We start from the raw sequence: 25,757 nt of genomic DNA on the forward strand, positions 1-25,757 counted from the left end.
GCGGAGCGTTGAGCGTTTTTGCATTACATAATATCGTGGGGTGAAAGGCTGTTTGGTTTAAGCGACATTTCGCTTAATATGTGACATTTATTATATCTTTGTAGTTATTATAAATTAGCATCGACAGTTCGATGGTTTTTAATTGAACTTCAATTACGTTACCCCATTCAAATAGCTGAAGAAGTTTTTTGTCATGACTGTTTTTCCAAATTTTAGGCTTTGAATGGCTCTCCTGTAAAGCTTTTTTTTTTATTGCCTAGATGTGTGGACGAGCTCACAGCCCACCTGGTGTTAAGTGCTTACTGGAACTCATAGACATCTACAACGTAAATGCGCCACGCACCTTGAGATATAAGTTCGAAGGTCTCAGTATAGTTACAACGACTGCCCCATCCTTCAAACCGAAACGCATTACTGCTTCACGGCAGAACTAGGTGGGGCGGTGGTACCTACCCGTGCGGACTCACAAGAGGTCCTACCACCAGTAATGGTCCGAGTTACATACTAATGTAACAAGTGAATCATTGGCCCTAGTGGTGGTTTTTTTGGCGTATTTTAAAGTACTAGAGGTCCCGCAGTAGTCGAAATTCGAGTATAATTAATTGGAATTGTAAGTTTGTACACTATTATGATTGTATTTTATACTTCTATAATCACAAATTTCGCCAAGACTACATTATAAAAAATATTAACAAACACAAACAATATTTAATCTATTCTCAATTTGAGAACAGACGTCAAGAACAAAAGTTTGACAATAAATAGTATGCATGCGTGTGTGCGTCAAATACATGGTATATAGTGTGTGTAATGTTTTCTTTATTGATTTAATGTATCTTTTATGCATTATTTTTAAAATATATTAGCATTGTGCACTTCTTCTCTATATTCTCTATAAGTGTGGAAAATTTAATACTCCTCCGTTCGCGCAATTTTCGTAAAAAGGGATACAAAGTTTTTGCTTCACGTGTTATTTTAAATAATTGTTTAAAATTGTCCTAAATTTGTTCATATTTTTATAGATAGGAAGGCAACTTTAGGATTTTCTGATTATTTATCTCTTATTGCAGTCCATAGATACTAAAATATTCGCATTGACACCTTTTTCGGGAAAAATAATTAAGCAGTTGTAATTAGAAGCGGGGGTAATTAAACATTTTAAACACGATTATATTCGATCAGTGAGTTATTATAACCGATGTTTTTAAGACGATTCTCTGAACACCTTATTAAATCTATACTCTATACTAATATTATAAAGAGGAAAGATTTGTTTGTTTGTTTGTTTCGAATAGGCTCCGAAACTACTGGACCGATTTGAAAAATTATTTTGCCATTAGAAGCCGACATTGTCCCTGATGAACATAGGCTACTTTTTTTTATTTTATTTTTTATTTTCTTTTTTTGGTTTCATGTGTGTTTTAATGTTTCCGAAGCGAAGCGAGGGCGGGTCGCTAGTCAAGGAATAAATCCAAAATCGCTGTCACGAAAACCAACGCCTTACAACACACACAAAACATCTAGAAATTCAAAAGCAAAAACGTAAACTACTTCCGCTAGATTTACAAAACAAACACCCGACAACAATGTGCGTGTTTTCGTTAAGTATTTTGTAAACTTTTCCACGGGATTCATAAAATGACTGTATTTTAATGTTACAAAGTCATTTGAATATGCATCGAATCTGACGAAATATGTATAATACATTACTGTTTCTTTCTATATTTGTGAATTTCTCTTTTATTTCTGCTCAGGTGAGTTTTCGCTTACATTCGACAGGCATTAGAAGTCGTCGTGGCCTAGAGGATAAGACGTCCGGTGTATTCGTGTTGAGCGATGCACCGGTGTTGGAATCTCAGGCAGGTACCAATTTTTCTAATGAATAACGTACTCAAGACATGTTCACGATTTACTTCCACGGTTAAGGAATAGCATCGTGTAATAAAAATCAAACCCGCAAAATTATAATTTGTGTAATTGCTGGTGGTAGGACCTCTTGTGAGTCCGCGCGGGTAGGTACCACCACCCCGCCTAATTCTGCCGTGCAGCAGTAATGCGTTTCGGCTCGAAGGGTGGAGCAGCCATTGTAACTATACTTGAGACCTTAGAACTTATATCTCAAGATGAGTGGCACATTTACGTTGTAGATTTCTATGGACTCCAATAACCACTTAGCACTAGGTGGACTGTGAGCTCGACTAGTCATCTAAGCCATAAAAAAGGCATGTTATTCGCATCGCTGATTTCCATTAGATTGAGAAGCAAACAATAGTTTGACTTACCTAATTAATTAATTTAATAAGATTTTGTATTGCCTGAATAATTTGATTTGCAAAAGTATTACCTAACAACCGATAAGAAATAATAATACCTAAATAGATAATTAAATAATAATAAACAGTAAAACGAAATTAATAATGAAATAAAGATAAATAAAGATGTTCCTATTTGATGTATGCTTTCTTCCGTTATCGCTGGAAGGGGAAGGATCAAATGACGAGATATTTGGGCTTTTAGTGCACTTGATACTTGATTTTGATTTTTACGTAAAATCTAGTAGGTACTAGTTTGTGAATTTTTTTTATTGCTTAGATGGGTGGACGAGCTCACAGCCCACCTGGTGTTAAGTGGTTACTGGAGCCCATCTACAACGTCTACGTACTACAACGTAGACATCTACAACGTAAATGCGCCACCCACCTTAAGATATAAGTTCTAAAGTCTCGAGTATAGTTACAACGGCTGCCCTACCCTTCAAACCGAAACGCATTACTCCTTCACGGCAGAAATAGGCAGGGTGGTGGTACCTACCCGCACGGACTCACAAGAGGTCCTACCACTAGTAAATTGATAAGTAATTATCGAATAACCTATTTATTTTATCAATGAATTTGTTTTTACCTGAAAATTTCTTACAAAACCAAAAATCATTTTACAGTGAATATTTCACCCCATTTTAATCAAATGTCGATCGAACTACACTCAGTAAATTTATTTAGCATTACGGAATATCGCCTATGAATAAGAAATGGAATCCACGTTAGGTAGCGGGCACACTGTGGTGCTGTCCACAGGCGACTCTAATCGCTTACCATAAAATAAGCCTGCTTGTCTATTATTCACATATAATATATTATAAATAAGCAATCGTTATGTATTCGCTAATGATCCGAAAACTAGCATTGTTTGTGTATTTTCCTTTGAGAAAAACTTCTCTTCCTAATGAAGGGAAAATGCCATGTTTATGGCGTGACTGTACGCCATTAAGAGTATTTCGGTCGCTTTCTCTCGTTTGTATCTTTGCTCTTACTACGAAATAACTTAAAATTATTGCATAAATATGTAATCTATATATTAATACGTGAAGCAAAAACTTTGTATCCCTTTTTACGAAAATTGCGCGGACGGAGGAGTATGAAATTTTGCACACTTATAGAGAATATAGAGAAGAAGTGCACAATGCTAATAATTTTTTCAAATAATGCTTAAAACAGATACATTAAATCAATAAAGAAAACATTACACACACTACATACATATTTGACGCACACACGCATGCATACTATTTATTGTCAAACTTTTGTTCTTGGCGTCTGTTGTCAAATTGAGAATAGATTAAATATTGTTAGTTTTTGTTAATATTTTTTATAGTGGCGAAATTTGTAATTATAGAAGTATAAAATACAATGATAATAGTGTACAAACTTACAATTCCAATTAATTATAGTCGAATTTTGACTACTGCGGGATCTCTAGTTTATATTATAATGTCTTATTTTATAATTATCTTCCAAATCGATGGACCATAAAGGAGTTTGGCCAGTAAAACTATAACACAAATTGAGTTGCTCTGTAAAGAGAAACAACATTTAAGGCTTCACTAGTTCTTATGTTTCTAATGTTTCTTCTTCTAATGTTTCAATATTCAAAATATCATATATGTGTCACCTGTACAACTTATTATAATCTCTTTAAGATTTATGTCCTAAATCATATAGAGGTTAAATACATATACAGGCTGTTACAAAGCTACTCGTAAAGCCGAAAGGAACTTAAATGGAGCCTTATAACGAGTCCATTCAAAATATTTAACAACCGTAGTAATGCTGTATAACATTTACTGGTGGTAGGACCTCTTGTGAGTCCGCACGGGTAGGTACCATCACCTTGCCTATTTCTGCCGTGAAGCAGTAATGCGTTTCGGTTTGATAGGTAGGGCAGCCGTTGTAACTATACTGAGATCTTAGAACTTATATCTCAAGGTGGGAGGGGCATTTACGTTGTAGATATCTATGGGCTCCAGTGACCACCTAACACCAGGTGGGCTGTGAGTTCTTCCACCCATATAAGCAATAAAAAAAAATCTATAACAATGAATTAAACTTAATTTAAGTTCAATTAAAAATACCGAGCTGTCGATGCTAATACCAAATAAAACGGACCTTTAATTGCAAAGATAAATGTCGCTTCATAAGCAAAATGTCGCTTAGAACAAATAATAATAATAATAATAATAATAAGCCTTTTATTCCATGCAATTAAAAATTTTTTTTTTTTTTTTTGTACAGTTAGTTTATGTAATATATGTATGGACCCTCTCAGGTAAAGGCCTCCTCCAAAGATTTCCACTCTGCTTTGTCTCTGGCGACATAAATCCAGTGTGGTCCAGCAACCTTTCTAATATCATCCTCCCAACGCGTGTACGGTCTGCCGACGCGCCGCTTGCCCTGTGGACCGTCCCATGCAGTTACTTTCGATGTCCATCTCCCATCCCTGAGTCGTGCTACGTGGCCAGCCCACTTAAACTTCAGTCTTTGAGCATATTTGAGAGCGTCCACTGTTTTGGTTATGCTTCTTATCTTTGTATGACGCACTCTGTGTGTCTTTTTTATGTTGAGCATGCTGCGTTCCATTCCCCTCTGGCACGTTGTTAATTTATTTTTAATGTTACGCGTAAATTTCCACGTCTGGCAACCGTATGTAAGACACGGCAATATACAAGTGTCCATGATTTTCTTTTTCACTTCTGTTGGCATGTTACTTTTCATTACTTCTCTGTAACTCCAGAACTTATTCCACGTAATTCTTGTTCTGCGCTCCACCTCTAGTTCATTGCTATTGTTGTCCAGTGCTATCTGCTTTCCTAAGTAGATATATTGTTCCACGTACAGTATTGGTTTGTGTTCTAGTGAGATGGTTCTTCTACAACTGTTTGTCATGATGTTTGTTTTTTTCAGATTAATTTCTAATCCGACTTGTCTGCTAGCTTCGTGTAATGACTGTATCATGCGCTCTAAGTTACCACCGGTTTCAGATAGCAGTACTAAGTCATCTGCGAACCTTAGATGACTTAAGCAGTCACCTTTGATATACAAGCCATAGTTTTTCCAGTCTAATTGACTTATAATTGATTCCAATACTGCAATAAATAGTTTTGGAGACAATGGATCCCCTTGTCTCACTCCTCTATTGATGTTAAAATCAGGGCCAATTGTTTCCAGTTTGACTTTACTGACACTGTTCTTATATATATTTTTTATAACTTGTATATACTCACTTTCCACTCCTTGTTGATTTAATGCCTCCCATATGCTTGTGTGTGAAATTGTGTCGAAAGCCTTCTGGTAATCTATAAAAGCTATATAGAGCGGTCTTTGCTTCTCTTGGTATTTTTCGATAATAAGTTCCAGCGTGTGTATGTGGTCTACGGTTGAATATCCCTTACGGAAGCCAGCTTGCTCTATGGGCTGTCTCTTTTCTAAAGTTTCAGATATTCTTCGATTAATTATGGAAGAGAAAAGCTTGTAAACAGTTGCCAAAAGGCTTATTGGCCTGTAATTGCTAATGTCATTAGGGTTACCTTTTTTATACAGCAAGATTATAATGGATTCTGACCATTGTGCAGGTATATTCGCAGTTTTGAGTATCAGATTAAATAATGAGGCCAGTGGTGATGCAAGTATTTCACATCCATGTTTGATTGCTTCATTAGTAATGAAATCTGGGCCTGGGCTCTTCTCAAATTTTAACTTATCAGCTGCTTGTATAATCTCAAGTTCCTCTATATAGTTTATATTATTATTTTCGGTATTGTTGTATGATTCCTGTTTGTTGTTGTTTATTTGTTTTATCTTCGCACTGTATAGGTTTTTATAAAATTCTGTAGCAATATTAATTATTTCTCTACGGCTGTGGGTTGTTTGTCCTGATTGGTTTAATCCCTCAATCCAAGTTTTATTTGTTCGAAGTTGTTTTATCGCTTTTTTGAAACTTTTTCCCTGTGTAAGGTAAGTTTGTATTTTTTGATTTCGGTAGGTTTTATAGTCATATTTTATGTATTTACTCGTCAGTTTATAAAGTGCGCTAAGTTGGTTTTTTTCTAATCGTGACTTCCTTGGCGTTTTTTGTAACATTTGTCTCCTATTTAATAATGTAATTGTCCTCTCTGAGAGAATTTTGTGTCTGATAGAGGTATTCTTAATCTGTCGTGCTTGTTGTAGACTGACTTTGATAATATGTAATAGTTTGTTATAAAAATCCTGCACTGTCGTCTCCAATTGATAATCGACGAAGTTTGATGATATCTGATGCCTCAGACTTTGCTTGTATGCTTCAATTTCTTCTCTCGTTTTTAAAGTACTATTTCGGTTATTGGTAAATTTTATTCGACTTTTCTTTGCTACTTTTAAAGTTATTGTAGCTCTTACCATTCTATGATCTGTAGAGAAGTTAGGGTTCAGTGTTTCTATATTTAGGAATAGCTTAGGTTGGTTTGACAGTACATAGTCGATTTCATTCTTGTATACTCCGCTGGGTGAGCGCCAAGTCCACCTGCGGCTTGTTTTTTTTTTAAAATAAGTATTGATCACTGAAAGTCTATTTTCAAAAGCAAAATCTATTAATCTTTGACCTCTGTCATTTCTATCTCCATATCCATATATTCCTGTAATGATATGTTCTTTTTTTAGTGGTTGACCTATTTTTGCATTAAAATCTCCAATAATTATAAGATTTTTTGAAGATGTATGGATTGCTATGTCCAAACTTCGATAAAATTCTGTTATTTCTTCTTCACTTGAAAGACTTGTGGGGGCATAGGCTTGTATAATGCTTATAATATATCCTTGAATGTTGAGGTTAAGCAGGGCGACTCTTTCCGTGAAGCCTATAAATCGTTCAATATAAGGTTGTAAGGATTTCTTTATTAAAAAACCCACGCCGTAAAGTCCTGGCGTGTGGCCTACATAACATAATATCGTGCTCTCATATTCTTCTATTTGACAGCCCATTCTCCTAACTTCTGAGAGACCAATGACGTCATACTTTATTTCTTTCAAGGCTTCTTCGAGCTCTAATAGTCTTTCATATGAAGAGAGTGTTTTCACGTTATATGTTGCTATGTATAACTTGTTTGTTGATAGATTTCCGGATTTTTGGCCAATTTCTAATTGTTTCTTTGAAGGGTAGTGGTCAATCTCTTCCACGGTGACCAGCCGGCTTGGAAGATGGTTTTCCGTGTTGTGTTTTTTATTATTTTTGTTTATGAGAGGGTGTGCCGATTGCTATTGGTTCGGATTATGTTTTGGCAAAACTTGTTTAGTTGAATTTTTATTCACCAAATAGTTGAAGATCCCTGCCTTGACTATATTTTCAGAACAACTAGTTGTTCTGTCTATATTTTCAGAACAACTAGTTGAGGTGTTTGATGCAGGTTTGTTTTTCTTTTTTGGTTGAGTTCTAGGTGATGAATCAATGCGATTATCGGTTTCTGGAGGCGATGTCGGGAGAGATCGTTTACTCTTTCCTAATTTATTATTTATTTCTTGTTTTCCTATTATAACTATTTTATCGTATTTTAATATAGCTTTGTTACCCTTATCTCTTTCAACTTTTACTTGTTCCTGTAGCATTCTCCGTTTCTCTAGAATATGCTGTGGGTAATCTTCCTTAATGTAGTAGTTTGAATCCTTCAATAGCTTCTTTTGTTTGAGAATTTCAATTTTTCTACCAACTGTGGTCAGTGTCATAACAATAGGCCTAGGTTTCTTTGTATTTTTCCCTATTTTTCTGATTTCTTGAATTTCTTTTCGGTCTAGTTTGATTCCCAGATATTTTGATGTGAAATTAATAATTTCCGTTTCTAAATCCGAGTAAGAGTAGATTGAGTTGTGTTCTTCAATGCCAAAAAATACAATATTTCGATTTCTTGCCTGTTTCTCCAATATATGAAGTCTTTGTTCCTGCATTTCAAATTGTTCTTCTAGGGTTTTATATTTTTGTTCAAGTTGACTTATTTTTTCGTCTAAAATCAGATTCACATTATCCGTAACTGTTTTTGCAACTTCTATACCGCTTTCCTTTATTGCGATTTTTTGGTCTTCGAGATCTTTTTGAATTAAGCGTAGGGTGGTTATTATTTCTTCCATTGTTATAATTCACTTGGATTTATGAAGCAAACGACGATTCCAAGAAAATCTATCTTATCTTTGTTTTCATACAGGCGGTGCCCTCTTTTGAGCACATACAGAATTTAGATATGAGAATGCCGATAATTATTGACAAAATGGTTGATTATCTAAATATGTGTCGTCCGCTGGCAGATGGCGCTGATACAGCAATATGACTCCGATGTTTAGTTTTTTTTTTTTATTTATTTCCAAGGCTGTAATTATTGAGATTTTTCTTTTTAGGTACACTATTCACTGTTTGTAAAATTGTATTCACTAGTTATTTGCACTTCACCGGTTATTGCCGGACCACAACAATCCACTTTGTTTTTTGAAGGTATAGCACCGGTTTCACAATGTTCGTCCAATTTTTCTATTTTTCGGTTCTTTTTTCAAGTCTACTATTCCACTAATTCTATTAAGTGTAACGTGTCACTTTTATTCACTTTTTCTATAGTTTAGTACACTTTTTTTATTTTTAATCACTTATGAATACACAGTCGATGTAATCGTGGCACTGCTTCGCCTACCCTCCCTATAACAAATAGCATTTCACAATTCGATATGCGCCATTGATGATCGATGATAGTTCAAGCCCAAACTCCAAGGGAAGCAATAGTAATAGTTTAATTTAATAAGACATAACATTCTGTAATAAAAAAATAAACCTGCAAAGTCTAGTTTGCTTAAAATTGATATGTAAGCAAGCACGGGTAGGTACCACCATCCCGCTCATTTTAGCTGTGATCGACTCTAAAGGAAACTGTAAATTGCAAAATAACAATGTAAACTGACCCTTTGTCATTTAAGTAAGACCCATTAATTTGTGTAAATCTCTAGAGAGCTCTCCGCGGCTCCTAATTGGCGTTTATAAGGCACTGAAATTTGCTTTCGTGTAAATTTGATACGATCAGCCTCGGAACAATGGTTTTCATGTTTTGTTTTTGTGTTTGTTTCATGAGCTCCTGTCCCAGTGGTCTCTCGATCCAGAGATCGCAGCTTTGACTGCTTTTGTTCAACACAAAATGGCTTAAAAAAAGAATATAATATGTTTCAAATTCAATGGCCTTTAGCACATGACTTTCCTGTGTGCTCTCGCTATCAGGAATACAAATAATTTAATAATAACCGAGATCTCAAATGTAATAATAATAATAATAAACATTTATTCCAATCATAAAATAAAAATGGAAAGCAAAAAACAGCAGAAAAATAACGAGGCTTGGAAAAGGAACTAGATTTTCAAAAATTTTCAACAAAAACACTCAGTTCTTGCTTTATGACAATGACTTATCAATTATATCTCTCAGATATAATCAGCCCTAGGTGAACTATACCGCCATTAAAAGCAGCTAATTTGAATGACAGTGTAAGTTAATACATATTTAAATTTAGTTATCTAAAAGTCCTTCTATTTCAGATTCCACAACACAACTCTACGTATATAGACAAGTCAGATAACATTCTCCGAGTACCAGCGATAGCATACGATGACCAGAAAACCAGAAGGAAATACAAGAAGACCCCGAAGAGCACGATCCAGAAGATAATCAAGAGGAACAGGATGAAGATAAAGAAGTTATATGTCCATCAGATGACAAAGCCCACACTTCAGCCGAAGCCAATGGGCACGTTCAGAACAGAACCAAAGTTAAAAGACGAACAAACGACACAAGCGAATAAAAGAAGACAAAAGAAATGGAACTCTAAAGTCGTTAGAAATAGAACGCCTTTTCAGAACTTACAGAGAAATAGATTTAGAAGAAGCTTAGAGAGTGATAATTTGTTTGTGATCAGAGATTTAGATGAAATTGAGTTTTTGGGTAAAGACAATGATTCTGTTACAGTGAATGCCCATGTTAAGAGGTATTGGTGAAATAAATAAATACATTTAATTAAAGGATGTTTCAATAATTCTGTACTATTAAAATTTTAGCTACATTTTTCATGGCGCAAATGGGAAGCATCGACTGCTGTAAAAGAGAGTGAATTCTATACTCTCATTTATATAGCAGCAATATTTTACGGTACGATTTAGAGATTTGCGAGCGGTGTCAGAATAACTTCCTCCATGTTCGTAGTGGGTCGTCTTGATGGTAATGCATTGCTCTTTTGTGTAAAGCTCATAGCATAGTAGATAGCTTTCGAATCAAAGAGATACTAATTTTATTTAAAACAAGATTACAAAAATGAGATACCTATAAGAATTGATTTTTGAATCGTCTAAAACTGTTTGAAGTCAATGTTAAAGTTATGTTAATTAATTAAGAGGGATAAAGGAACTTTTGTTTGCTGAATTGTCGTCCGATTATGGGCTAAAATTTTTAACTTCTTGCCCATATTCAGCATACACATTGCTCGCAGAACGGATGGCCGTTGGGGCCAGAAAGTTCTTGAGTGGCGACCGCGTACTGGAAGACGTAGCGTGGGTAGGCCTCCCACAAGATGGGCCGACGATCTATTGAGGTTCGCGGGGATCTGCTGGATGCAGGCAGCGCAGGACCGGTCTTTGTTGCGAGGCTTGGGGAGGCCTTTGTCCAGCAGTGGACGTCCATGGGCTGATAAAAAGCCCATCCGGCTGGTTTCACATCAATTCTTAAAAAAACCACTCGACTAGATTTTGCCTAAAGTAAACCAAGAAAAACGTGGTTTTTAATATTTCTCAATCATTCCCTCGTTTTTCTTTGATGTGATTTGAGCTTTACCCTACATAAAGAAGTTCGGTTGACGCAAAATTTCATCAAATCATTGTTTTGGGTAACCTTGATTTTGTGTTATGACTTTGAAGTATTTTCAGTCCGAAATGGCGTGTTCCGAAAATACACACAACATGTGTCAATAATATTGTTTCAACTTATACTTACATGTTTGCTGTTTCTTATATTGAGTACTTATAAATTGCGAAGGTCTTCCTACCGATTTAAGGAAATTTTGACGGCTAAATAGAAAAAACGTTATTTCCACCTTCCGTTAGGTCAAAAATAATGATTGGTTTTATATCGGATACCCTATTTAAGATTGAACACACGACTGATTCGTGCTAGAAGTGAAAGTTTGATGGTGTTTACCAAAGAAGGCTCAATACATTCAAACTTTGTCCGCATATTGACCAGATTTCATCATTAATAAAACCTCAAAAACTATACTCTATTCCAATTATGAAGTCCCTTTGACACTTCTTAAAATGTAACTCTTCACGTTTCGTATAATTTGAAATAACTAGAGGTTCCGCAGTAGTCGAAATTCGACTATAATTAATTGGAATTGTAAGTTTGTACACTATTATGATTGTATTTTATACTTCTATAATCACAAATTTCGCCAAGACTACACTATAAAAAATACTAACAAAGACAAACAATATTTAATCTATTCTCAATTTGACCACAGACGTCAAGAACAAAAGTTTGACAATAAATAGTATGCATGCGTGTGCGTCAAATACATGGTTTGTAGTGTGTGTAATGTTTTCTTTATTGATTTAATGTATCTGTTATGCATTATTTTAAAAAAATATTAGCATTGTGCACTCCTTCTCTATATTCTCTATAAGTGTGGAAAATTTCATACTCCTCCGTCCGCGCAATTTTCGTAAAAAGGGATACAAAGTTTTTGCTTCACGTATTAATATATAATAGATAATCACTTTTTGTTCATGGTCGTAAATATTATTTAAAAAATACACAATCAATCTAAATCATTATAAAATTAATTCACACACACAATAACATAATAATAACACCTGTCTCATGGGACTTTGTAATTGGAATAGAGTATAACTATATATATTATTCTACAAACGACCCGCCCTCGCTTCGCTTCGGAAACATTAAGTTTTATTAGAGAGTCCCGCGATGTTATCCGCGGTTATTGTCGTACCGCGGGTGAAGCCGCGGGCTGAACCTAGTCTAAGAAAGTAGCCTAAGTTACTCTTTATATCATCAGCTACCTATCAGTGAAAGTCCCGTCAAAATCGGTTCAGCCGTTCCAGAGATTAGCCGGAATAAACGGACAGACAGACATATATGGACAGACAAAAATTGTAAAAAATGATTTTTTGTGTATGTACCCTATATATTATATATATCCATATCGTCATCATCATCATCATCAGCCTATATCATTCCACTGCTGGACATAGGCTTCTCCAATTGTTCGCCACTGAGCACGATCCTCGACTTCTCTCATCCAGTTCCTGCCAGCCACCCATATGCATGTAGTAAAAAGAGGCTATTTCAATATAACAAACAGACACTCGAATTTTATTTATATGTATAGATAATTACTAAAGCACTTCCTTTTTTTTTTTTTTTTTTTTTTTTTTTTTTTCCACAGGAGAAAATCGCCGGATCCCCACCCGCGCGGCAGGTGGGGTATGTGGGAGTTGAACCTCACTAAAAACTCCTGCCGCTCACAACCGGCGCCCTACCTCGGACCGGGCCGGAGCCCAGTCGGGGCTATTGAAACGGCGGGACAGGGTTGACGCAGAGCACATTACATCCATCCCACCGTCCCACGGACGCCGGACCGGTGGCCGCCAGCGAAACGACCACCGGTTCCCTCGTTCAGCGGGCCGAGAGCCCGCTTTGATGGCGCCGCGTTACACCTTCCCCCAGAGCGGTCGGGGGAACGCGGTCTACCATCACCCGGCTTCCTATTGTGGGTGAGCGTGCAGAGCACGCCACCCCTCGTCTGGGTCCCAAAGCACTTCCTTGGGAACACTTCAAACAGATCTAACCTCAAAACTCAAACTACAACATAAAGGTTTGGGCTCAAGTGCTCCAAATGAAGCTTTACATGTAAACTTTGACACAAATGCCTTTACTCTCATAAAGTTTACGACGTGTGAGCTTTCAGCATTATATCGGACTTATTATTGGCCCACTTCGTTTCTTGGTACTACTATTGGTTTTTACGGACTTCGGTAGTTGAAGTTATTCGTGAATACTGACATCGCTTACTATAATTTGGATAAAATGTCTACTACTAGAAATATTAATTTTAAGTTGACCAGTATACTGCTAGTGTACATAAAGACAGCGTAATTTTTATTCCGAAGAAAATGTCTCTTGAAATTATTTTGCAAGTTTGTTAGCATTCCAACACATTTTTTTTTTTTATGGCTTAGTTGGTTGGACGAGCTCACAGCCCACCTGGTGTTAAGGGGTTGCTGGAGCCCGTAGACATCTACAGCGTAAATGCGCCACCCACCTTGAGATATAAGTTCTAAGGTCTCAGTATAGTTACAACGGCTGCCCCACCCTTCAAACCGCTACGCATTACTGCTTCACGGCAGTTATAAGCAGGGAGGTGGTACCTACCCGCGCGGACTCTCAAGAGGTCCTACTACCAGTAAATGTGATGAGAATTTAATTTAGTTTTAACAAATCCTTCAAAGGTCGAGAAGAAAATGTCGGACATACATAATAGAAATACTAGGAACAAACACAAGCTTGTTGTGCCGATGAGTAGGTTACATAAGATACGAAATTCATTCGGGTGTTTGTCTGTGCGCCTGTACAACAAAATCCCACATGATGTTCAGAACCTACATATACATAGGTTGAAGAAAACTATTAAAGAACATCTGTGCAATAAAGCTTACTATAAAGTCAATGATTATCTAGAAAATTCCACAAAGAGGGAATGAGTTGCTCGCTCCGGGCATTTCAATATTGTAATAATTGTTACGTTATAATACTCATTGTAAAAATGAATATTTAAAAAAAATCTAATATTTTTTTTTAATATAATATTTAAAAAAAAAGACATGCCCGCTGAGTTTCTTCCCAATTCTTCTCAGGACGGAGGCTAGTTCTTGTGAATTGGCGGTAGTTCTTTTGACGTTCAACAAGTATGTACTTTCATTTAAGTTGAATAAAAAAAATTTGATTTGATTTGATTCGCATTATTATTATAATTAACTAGCGACCCGCCCTCGCTTCGCTTCGGAAACATTAAAACACACATGAAACCAAAAAAATAAAATAAAAAAAAGTAGCCTATGTTCATCAGGGACAATGTCGGCTTCTAATGGAAAAAGAATTTTTCAAATCGGTCCAGTAGTTTCGGAGCCTATTCGAAACAAACAAACAAACAAATCTTTCCTCTTTATAATATTAGTATAGATATAGACTAGCAACTGCCCTCGCTTCGCTTCGGAGACTATTTATTGAATTATTGATTTTAATTGAATTTTCTGATAATTGCAGCACGCATTCTGTCAATGTCACACGCCATAAGGTTACGTTGCAACACTGAACTTGGTTAAGTTTTTTTCAATTTTATAATTTTCCGTGCAATTTTCTTAATATTTTTTTTTCATAAGTACCCTCTCCTGATAGCAACAAACTCAACAAAAAAAGAATTATCCAATTTTTTGCCAGTGTTCTGAAGTTTGAGCGTACATACATTACGCAGATTCATTTTTTTATATTATATGTCGGAGACGGTCATTAGTTTAGTAGCTAAACGAATCGCTGCACGATTCCCGAGAGATGGCAGCACGATCGCGATATCATCGGAACTCGGCTAACTTCGTGCCACGACAGGGCCTAGCCGATGGAAGCGCGTAGACGCCATCACACTTACCAACCATTCCGATAGAGGCACCCGTCACGTGCGGACGTGCTCATCGTCCACTCGATCGCCCGGTCTTTGTTCGCCCGGCTTTTGTTAGCCCGGCCATTGTTCGCGCGGCCTGTGTTCGTGATACATCTGCCGACCAAGTGTGTTTCCTGGAAGCTTTTATTTGTTTTGTTTTAGTTATTTTTGTGTTCGTGGAACATTTGCCGACAAAGTGGTTTCCTGCAAGTATTTATTTGTTTTGTTTCTTTTTGTAATTTCTGTTTTGTTGTGCTTTTTCTTTGTCCTGTAGTAATCGCGCCGCATTGCCACCTGTGTTCAATAGAACGGCTCAGGTCCGAGAAGTTGGGGCCTCGCCGCAAGGCGAGTGTTTTCAAGACCCGGGGCCGCCCCACCTGGGTACTCAGCGATCATGGACGCTGTATTCGCGGAATTCCTCCGACTTCGCCACCCACAGCTCGCCTCGGAGTTTCTGGCCTTCAAGGCCAATCACACTGCGAGCCCTCTCGAGGACTCCGCCGCGCTCGCTGCTCCTGCGTCGCCTGTACCTGCGTGCAGAGCTTCTACATTGAGCACCGCAGCCTCTGTCGTGCCTGCCGCTCCCGTGTCGCCTATACTGGCGAGAAAAGCTGCTGCGTCGTCCGCTGTGACCATCGTTTCAGCTGAGCGATCATCCGCGGCCTCCGTCGCGCCCTCTAAAACACCTACACTTGCTCGTAGGTCGCCTGCACCCGCCTCCTCGTGCTCCGACTCTGACTCGGACATGGAGGTCGACCTCGTCCCCGCCTCATCGACGGATGGATTCACCCTGGTACAGAAGGGTAAGAAGAGTGCCGCGGAGTCTCGAGCTCCCGTTGCGCCCCCAGCCCGTGCCACTCCGTCGCCGCGTCCGGTGGCACAAAATAAAACCCAGACCCCTCCCCCGGTTATCCTTCAGGAGAAGGCAGCTTGGGATCGAGTTTGCCTGGCCCTTAAGGCCAAAAATATAAATTTCACGAATGCCCGTAACCTCGCGAACGGCATTCAAATTAAGGTTCAAACACCCGACGACCATAGGGCCCTCTCTTCTTACCTCCGTAAGGAACGTATAAGTTTCCATACTTATACGCTCCAGGAGGAGCGCGAACTCCGCGTTGTAATACGCGGAATCCCTAAAGAGTTAGATGTAGAGCTCGTCAAGGCCGATCTGTTAGAACAGGGCTTTCTAGTGAATTCTGTGCACCGTATGCGCACCGGTCGCGGTAGGGAGCCATATAATATGGTTCTAGTCACCCTCCAGCCTACCCCCGAGGGTAAGAAAATCTTCAACACACAGACCGTCTGTAGGCTCTCCGGTATCGCCATCGAAGCCCCCCATAAAAAAGGCACTCCTAGCCAGTGCCATAACTGTCAATTGTACGGGCACTCTTCCCGTAACTGTCACGCGCGCCCCCGATGTGTTAAGTGTTTGGGCGATCACGCCACGGCCCTCTGCGCTCGCGACCAAAAAACCGCGACGGAACCGCCTAGCTGCGTCCTGTGTCGAACACAGGGTCACCCCGCGAATTACCGTGGTTGCCCCCGAGCCCCTAAAATAAATCGCCGCGTCGCCCGCCAAAACCGCCCCCGAGCTTCCGGCCCAGACATTAAAGCTTCGGCACCCTCTGCGTCGCAGGCTAAGCCAGCGTTCGTTCCGGCGGCGGTGCCCAGTGTCTCGGCCTGGGCAAAACCGCTGCCGTACACGAACACGGCTACAACTCCCTCCTCCGCGATTCGTCCCGCCCCGGCGACTCGTCCCTCTCCCGCGACTTGCCCTCCGACCGCGTCCGAAAATCTCGCTTTAGCGATCGACTTCTTTCAGTCGATCAACTTTGAGCGCGTTAACGCTTTGGGCGACGCCATTCGCGCTGCCTCCACTGCACAACACTTTATCGCCGTTGTGCAGGAATACGCCGACGTATACGCGTCATTAAATACGTACGTCCTCCCCTCACTCCGCCGGTAATCAATGGCGTATATAAGTAGAATAAAGCCCCTATCCGTAACGATAGGATTTTTTAACGCTTACGGTCTCGCAAATCAACGTGATCAGGTTTCTGACTTTTTGCGTGACCATCAAATTGATATCTTTTTAGTGCAGGAGACCCTACTTAAGCCCGCGCGCCGTGACCCTAAAATCGCGAACTATAACATGGTCAGGAACGACAGGCTCTCTGCCCGTGGTGGTGGTACCGTCATTTACTATAGAAGAGCCCTGCATTGCGTCCCGCTCGATCCTCCCGCGCTCGCTAATATCGAAGCATCAGTGTGCCGAATCTCACTGACGGGACACGCGCCGATCGTTATCGCGTCCATTTATCTTCCACCGGATAAGATCGTTCTAAGCAGTGATATCGAGGCGCTGCTCGGTATGGGGAGCTCTGTCATTCTGGCGGGCGACCTAAATTGTAAACACATCAGGTGGAACTCACACACCACAACCCCGAATGGCAGGCGGCTTGACGCGTTAGTCGATGATCTCGCCTTCGATATCGTCGCTCCGCTAACCCCGACTCACTACCCGCTAAATATCGCGCATCGCCCGGATATACTCGACATAGCGTTATTAAAAAACGTAACTCTGCGCTTACACTCGATCGAAGTAGTTTCAGAGTTAGATTCAGACCACCGTCCCGTCGTTATGAAGCTCGGTCGCGCTCCCGATTCCGTTCCCGTCACGAGGACTGTGGTGGATTGGCACACGCTGGGCATCAGCCTGGCTGAATCTGATCCACCATCGCTCCCGTTTAACCCGGACTCTACCCCGTCTCCTCAGGATACCGCTGAAGCCATAGACATCTTAACGTCACACATCACCTCGACATTAGATAGGTCATCGAAACAAGTTGTAGCGGAGGACTTCCTTCACCGCTTCAAATTGTCCGACGATATTAGAGAACTCCTTAGAGCTAAGAACGCCTCGATACGCGCCTACGACAGGTATCCTACCGCGGAAAATCGTATTCGAATGCGTGCCCTACAACGCGACGTAAAGTCTCGCATCGCCGAAGTCCGAGATGCCAGATGGTCTGATTTCTTAGAAGGACTCTCGCCCTCCCAAAGGTCCTACTACCGCTTAGCTCGTACTCTCAAATCGGATACGGTAGTAACTATGCCCCCCCTCGTAGGCCCCTCAGGCCGACTCGCGGCGTTCGATGATGACGAAAAAGCAGAGCTGCTGGCCGATACATTGCAAACCCAGTGCACGCCCAGCACTCAATCCGTGGACCCTGTTCATGTAGAATTAGTAGACAGTGAGGTAGAACGCAGAGCCTCCTTGCCACCATCGGATGCGTTACCACCCGTCACCCCGATAGAAGTTAAAGACTTGATCAAAGACCTACGTCCTCGCAAGGCTCCCGGTTCCGACGGTATATCTAACCGCTTTATTAAACTTCTACCCGTCCAACTCATCGTGATGTTGGCATCTATTTTCAATGCCGCTATGGCGAACTGTATCTTTCCCGCGGTGTGGAAAGAAGCGGACGTTATCGGCATACATAAACCCGGTAAACCAAAAAATCATCCGACGAGCTACCGCCCGATTAGCCTCCTCATGTCTCTAGGCAAACTGTATGAGCGTCTGCTCTACAAACGCCTCAGAGACTTCGTCTCATCCAAGGGCATTCTCATCGATGAACAATTCGGATTCCGTACAAATCACTCATGCGTTCAACAGGTGCACCGCCTCACGGAGCACATTCTTGTGGGGCTTAATCGACCAAAACCGTTATACACGGGAGCTCTCTTCTTCGACGTCGCAAAAGCGTTCGACAAAGTCTGGCACAATGGTTTGATTTTCAAACTATTCAACATGGGCGTGCCGGATAGTCTCGTGCTCATCATACGGGACTTCTTGTCGAACCGCTCTTTTCGATATCGAGTCGAGGGAACCCGCTCCTCCCCACGACCTCTCACAGCTGGAGTCCCGCAAGGCTCTGTCCTCTCACCCCTCCTATTTAGCTTATTCGTCAACGATATTCCCCGGTCGCCGCCGACCCATTTAGCTTTATTCGCCGACGACACGACTGTTTACTATTCTAGTAGAAATAAGTCCCTAATCGCGAAGAAGCTTCAGAGCGCAGCCCTAGCCCTAGGACAGTGGTTCCGAAAATGGCGCATAGACATCAACCCAGCGAAAAGTACTGCGGTGCTATTTCAGAGGGGAAGCTCCACACGGATGTCCCTTCGGAACAAGGTGACACTTTACAAAACTTGCATAAGGCCCGTCATGACTTACGCGAGTGTGGTGTTCGCTCACGCGGCCCGCACACACATAGACACCCTCCAATCCCTACAATCCCGCTCAGGTTAGCTGTCGGGGCTCCTTGGTTCGTGAGGAACGTTGACCTACACGACGACCTGGGCCTCGAATCAATTCGGAAATACATGAAGTCAGCGTCGGAACGATACTTCGATAAGGCTATGCGTCATGATAATCGCCTTATCGTTGCCGCCGCTGACTACTCCCCGAATCCTGATCATGCAGGAGCCAGTCACCGTCGACGCCCTAGACACGTCCTTACGGATCCATCCGATCCAATAACCTTTGCATTAGATGCCTTCAGCTCTAATACTAGGGGCAGGCTTAGGGACCCCGGTAACCGTACTCGTCGAACTCGACAAAGAGGTCGACGTGCAACCTAACCCATGCATCAGCCCGCTGAGTTTCTCGTCGGATCTTCTCAGCGGGTCGCGATTCCGATCCGGTAGTAGATTCATTCGCGAAACAATTGCTCTTGAGTTGTTAGGTCTCCTTCGGAGGCGCTCGGGCAGTTGTTAGCAAATCCCACCCCTCTTGGCTGAGCCTTTGCTCGCCCACCTGTCCTGGTGAAACTGGAAAGGCCTTCGGGCCACCAGTAAACTTTCAATCATAAAAAAAAAAAAAAAAAAGAACTTACCAACCAGCCTTCTTGAAGAGCGGTGCCTCCATCCTAACAACTGTCATTCGTTTCCGTTTGCTAACGTCAAGAGAAGATTTCTAAATTGTTCTAAGACCACAAACATGATTGGTGTACTCAGTATTTATCTTAGCTCGATCACCCTATGAAGTGCGGATGGTGGTGATAATAATGTGGTTTCTCCGACATATAGATTAGCGGATCGTTGCTTTTCCAAAAAATTATGAATGACATTTATTCACGTGTACTGTACCCTATCTATCTTATACGTGGGGGGTAAGGGGAGAACGGAGCTTAACATCTATCCGACCCAAATGTCATCCTCACCTGCACGCGTTAGTGGTTCTTTTTAGAATAGCTAGCGGCGGCGACCCAGGGGTCGCCGTGGTGCTCCCTGCTAGATAACAGACGAGGCAATGGCGACCGAGCAAAGGCGGTATAACCTTACGCCCATCCTCGGATGGAGGAGGCTTCAAGAGCCTTGAGGAGTAAATTCCCTCTAAAAGTGTTGCCGGAAGGACGTGGGGCCCCACCGTGTATATACCCAAGAAAACCACCACCACCATGAATACAACGATTAGAGAATGCGATTTGTTGGACGATCCGACTAACACTCGGCGCCATTCAGTGCCCGGGCTGAATGGTGTGAAATATGCTACCGAAGCTCTTGTATCAAGAGATAATATTACTGATGGAAGCAATAAGCTGTCCACATCCTTGAAAACATCATTACGATCGTCACATCGTATTGGCACCTGGAATGTCAGAGGCTTACTCAAACCAGGTAAACTTAGCATTGTAGAAAAAGAGATGAAGCGTCTAAATCTTAGTATACTGGGCCTGTGTGAAACACATATGCGAGGAAATGGCCACTTCACAACTGATACGGGTAACATCATGTACTTCTCTGGGTGTGCGGATTCTAGTGAACATGGAGTGGCCATTGTAGTTCCACCCTCCTTAAATAAGTTCGTTCTTGGATATAATCCAGTCTCCGAACGGATTCTCACCATGAAGTTAAACACAAAGCCTTGTATACTCAATATTGTTCAGGTTTATGCCCCAACAAGTACCGCTACAGGATCTGAGATAGAAATTGATCTCCTATACAACAAACTCGACGACGTGTTAGATGCAATTCCAAGTCGGGAGATGATCATGATTCTTGGAGACTGGAATGCTAAAGTGGGCACCACGAAGTTTGACGAACATTTAAGAGAAGTGGTTGGTAGATATGGACTAGGCGTAAGGAACGATCGCGGCGAAAGGTTTATTGACTTCTGCACAAGCAAAAAGCTAACGATAATGAATACTTGCTTTCAACACCATGCTAGACGTCTATACACGTGGGTGTCTCCAGGAGATAGATACAGGAATCAAATTGACTATATCTTAATCAATTCTCGCTGGAGGTCTTCAATAAGCAACGTGAAGACGTTTCCCGGAGCTGACTGTGGTTCTGACCATAATTTGCTTGTAGCAAATTTTGCTTTGCGTTTAAAATCACCAAGAGCACGTACCAAAAGAGTCCCGCAGCTGAGTCCTTCGGAGAGTATTGCATTCCGGCTGTCTCTTGAAGAGAAGTTATCCGACATAATTACTGTCCAATACCCTTCGGCAGACGCCCTTTGGACTAACCTCAAAGAGCTAGTTAATACAACCTTGGATGAAATCCGCAAACCTCAACAACCCGTGCCAAAAAAGTCTGCATGGATTTCAGACCGCACTTGGGCTCTCGCAGAACAGAGAAGGAATCTTAGGGTCAAGGGTATGCAGGACCCAGAGGTGAGAGGTGAATACAGTGATCTCTGTAAGTACATTGATGTGTGTTGCAAAGAAGATAAAAACAATTACATTAATGGAATATGTCGAGAGATAGAAAACCACTCCCACAAATACCAAACTGCAGATCTCTTCAAGAAAATCCGCCAGCTTACAAAGAAGTTTAAGCCTAAGTCCTGGGTGATTGAGAATGATGACGGGCGCCTTTTGAATCGGTTAGACGAAATTTCCGAGAGGTGGCGTTCCTATTGTCAGGATCTATACAAAAACCCATCATCTATTACTTCAAGTAATGTACCCGCCATCGATTGTGTGGATAGAGAGCCGAATATTCTTCGAGCTGAGATTGTGGCTGCTTTGCGCTCGCTGAAAAATGGGAAAGCACCTGGCCCTGACGTGATATCAGCGGAAATTCTGAAGGTGCTAGGTGATAACGGAATTACTGCTCTGCACTCCATCTGCAACAAAGTGTGGGCGGATGGTGTATGGCCTAGTGACTGGACTAGGTCGATTATTCTTCCCTTGCACAAAAAAGGCTCAACGAAGCAATGTGATAACTACCGCACGCTTGCACTCATCTCCCACGCCAGCAAGATCTTACTTTACATACTGAACAACCGGATTCGTTACTACCTGGACCAACAGATTCCGCAAGAACAAGCCGGTTTTATGAAGGGTAGAGGCACGCGTGAGCAAATTCTTAACGTGAGGCAGCTAATCGAGAAGGGTCGCGAATACAACGTTCCATTCATCATGTGTTTCATCGACTACAGCAAGGCTTTTGATTGTGTCAACTGGAGTTCCTTGTGGAAGGTATTGAATGTTCTTGGTGTACCCAATCATCTGATAGTGCTGGTACAGAGCCTGTATATCTACAGTCAGGGAGTTGTCAGAATCGATGAAGCTGTGTCCCAACCGTTCTGTTTTGGAAAAGGTGTCCGGCAAGGTTGCATACTGTCACCTATACTTTTTAATGCATATGGAGAATACATCATGCGGCAGACTTGTGAAGATTGGTCGGGAGGTGTGCGCATTGGTGGAGCTCATATTACAAATCTCCGATATGCCGATGACACGACCCTGCTAGCTGCAGACGAACCTGAAATGTCTCTTTTCTTCAGCAAAATGGAACGTATCAGCAACAGCCTAGGCCTCTCCATAAATAGATCAAAAACGAAATTAATGGTGGTGGATCGTGCAAATGTTCTAAGATTGAATGGGGCGCTTGGATTAGAGGTTGTAGACGAATTCGTGTATCTCGGGTCCTGCATCAGCAACAAAGGCTCATGTGAAACTGACGTGCGCCGACGTATCGGAATGGCTAAAAGTGCGATGTCTCAGCTACAGAAGATCTGGAAGAATAGAGGGATAGGCCTGAAAACTAAAACCAGACTGGTGCGGACTCTTGTTTTCTCTATCTTCTTGTATGGAGCTGAGACATGGACGTTGAAAGCAGCAGACCGAATGCGCATCGATGCTTTCGAAATGTGGTGTTGGAGACGCATGCTAAGAATTCCGTGGACAGCCTTCCGGACTAACGTGTCGATATTGAAGCAACTGGGCATCAAAATCAGACTGTCTACTGTATGTCTGAAGCGGATCCTCGAATATTTTGGTCACATTGCGAGGAAAGACGGCGATAACCTGGAAAAACTTATGATCACAGGGAAAGTTGAAGGCAACAGATCTAGAGGCCGCAACCATACTCGTTGGTCCGATCAGATCCGCACCGCTTTGGACAGTACAGTGTACAGCGCGCTGCATGACGCCGTGGACAGGGGAAAGTGGAAAAAGATCCTAAGATTGAAGCTTATGGGTGATGGTGGTCACGACCCTCAGACATGAGGAACACGACTCGAGGAGGAGGAGGAGGAGGATCTTATACGTACGATATCACCCCTAACAGTAGTAGATATCACGTCTATTAGTACGTGATATTTAGATAAAGCTAAAAGAATATTATCCATGGTAATAAAATGATCTACAGAGCAGACTAAAATAAGACGCAATGTAATCTGAGGCGACGGTTCGTCGACAAGCAAATTATTTTGCAGCGTTCATTTTCCTTTCAAGTCAAATTTAAGGTTCTCGACAAGATTCTCAAGTGCCTTATTGGAACGGCAAATATAAGGAAAGCTTCCACGATCTTTAATGTGAAAGCTTTAGCAGTGAATTTATTTTATAAATATTTACTGGCACAACTTTATCGATATAATCTAGTCAACTAGTTCAAACATGTGAAAAATAGAGATAAATGTCCTAAAAATATAAGCGATAGCTCATTGGATTCGAATCACCTCTAGAAAAATGTTTTTGAAGGATTTTGGTGCAGGTAAAAAAATTGCAAAACTTGAAAAATATTAATATTTGAGGAATTTAAAATAAAGTTTGTTAAAGAGGAGGAGATTTTCGATAAAAAAGTCTATACTCTAGGAACTCTATCTCTATTATTTATAATTTTAATTTGACGTTGAAAATAGGGCTGCGCGCGGCTGTTACGGCATGCGCGTGCTACCGCTAAAAAGAGTTCATCAGATAAAATAATTTACATAAAACATAACATGTCAAAAAATAAAAATTTAAGTTAACAATAACAAATCATTCTTGCTATTTAAACGACTTTTTTTTAGTTTTTAAACTATCTACTTACACTATTATTGTAAATAAGTATTCGTTTTCTAATTTGTGACATTAATTTTTATTCGGAGGATGATTAGAATACCGCTCAAATTACAGTAAATGGGTACAGTAGCTCAAACCGTGCTTCTCCTTTCTTGGAGAAAGTGAAGAAGCAAGGAATCTCCTCATGTCTCTCTTGGAGAAAGAGATCTTGTGGCCGTCAGAAAAGGCTATTAAGGCTATTTGGTAGGCAGCGGCTTGGCTCTGCCCCTGGCATTGCTGAAGTCCATGGGCGACGGTAACCACTCACCATCAGGTGGACCGTATGCTCGTCTGCCTACAGAGGCAATAAAAAAAAAGGATGGTTCGATCCAATTCAATGAAAAGTATATGAATCCGTTTTTATTACAATTATTTCATTATCATTAAATTCTATAAATTCATTCGGTTGGTCTAATGGTGCACTATGTATAAATTGTATTGATTTGCACTAATCTTGTAGAGCTGTACATTTTCAAGTATTCGATTTAGGTGTAGACAACTTGGAACTTCTGATGGTCACTGGAAAAGTAGAAGGAAAACGTCCTAGGTCGGAGCCCCAAACGTTGGTCCGACCAGATCTCCGAGCAAACCAGCGGACCACTTAGCGCTGCACTACACCAGGCAACTGACCGGAACCGACGGAGGCTGGCAGTCGACAAGTTGAAACGGAGTCACGATCCTCAGCAATGAGGGAGCGATGGAGAAGAAGAAAATGAGCTTTTGAAGCAGTACATCGATCACTCCATCCGTGATTTGACGTCAAACATGACCTTTGAAAGAGCGATTCACAAATAAAAACAAGTTCCTTCTGAATCGTTTGAAATTACATTCGTAATGAGGGGACGTATTGGGTGTGAGGTGTAGGCTTAGAATAGCATGACCCCGTCTTTTTTTTCAAATCAAATCAAATCAAAAAAATTTTATTCAACATAAATGAAAGTACATACTTGTTGAACGTCAAAAGAACTACCGCCAATTCACAAGAACTAGCCTCCGTCCTGAGAAGAATTGGCAAGAAACGCAGCGGGCATGCTTTTTTTTTTTTTTTTAAATATGAAATTATCATTTATTTATTTTTTAATATTAGATTATTATTTTTGTATTTATTATAGATATAGATTATTATTATATTTCCAGTGGATGTCGTGAATGGCGTATAAAATTAGCGGCCCTTTCTCTGGGTGTTGTGATAGCGTATTGCGATGGCCAACCGGAATTTACTACTGGTAGGACATGTCGTAAGCCAGCAAGGATAGGTACTGCAATCCTGCCTAATTACTAACTAATTATAATTCAATTATTAGGCCTGGTGAACGAGCCCACGCCCATCTGCTGTTAAGTAGACATATGCGTCTACAGACCT

The 25,757-nt window shown here is 40.9% G+C and overlaps 1 protein-coding gene across 3 annotated transcripts; it reads left to right on the plus strand.

The window, feature by feature from the left end:
- The first annotated feature begins 1,604 nt into the window (after positions 1-1,604).
- Positions 1,605-10,347, plus strand: LOC101739262 (uncharacterized). Of its 3 annotated transcripts, none has more exons than XM_004926044.3 (2): positions 1,605-1,754; positions 9,868-10,347. In XM_004926044.3, exons 1-2 carry the CDS (start codon positions 1,695-1,697, stop codon positions 10,321-10,323), a joined length of 516 nt encoding a protein of 171 aa, XP_004926101.1. In that variant the 5' UTR covers positions 1,605-1,694; the 3' UTR covers positions 10,324-10,347. The 3 variants fall into 3 exon arrangements, 1 of the variants encoding a protein (XP_004926101.1); XR_009976822.1 differs by lacking the exon at positions 1,605-1,754 and adding an exon at positions 8,357-9,160; XR_009976823.1 differs by lacking the exon at positions 1,605-1,754 and adding an exon at positions 8,357-8,784.
- The last annotated feature ends 15,410 nt before the right edge of the window (positions 10,348-25,757 follow it).

Source organism: Bombyx mori, chromosome 26 (assembly GCF_030269925.1).
Source record: "Bombyx mori chromosome 26, ASM3026992v2".
Taxonomy (NCBI): domain Eukaryota; kingdom Metazoa; phylum Arthropoda; class Insecta; order Lepidoptera; family Bombycidae; genus Bombyx; species Bombyx mori.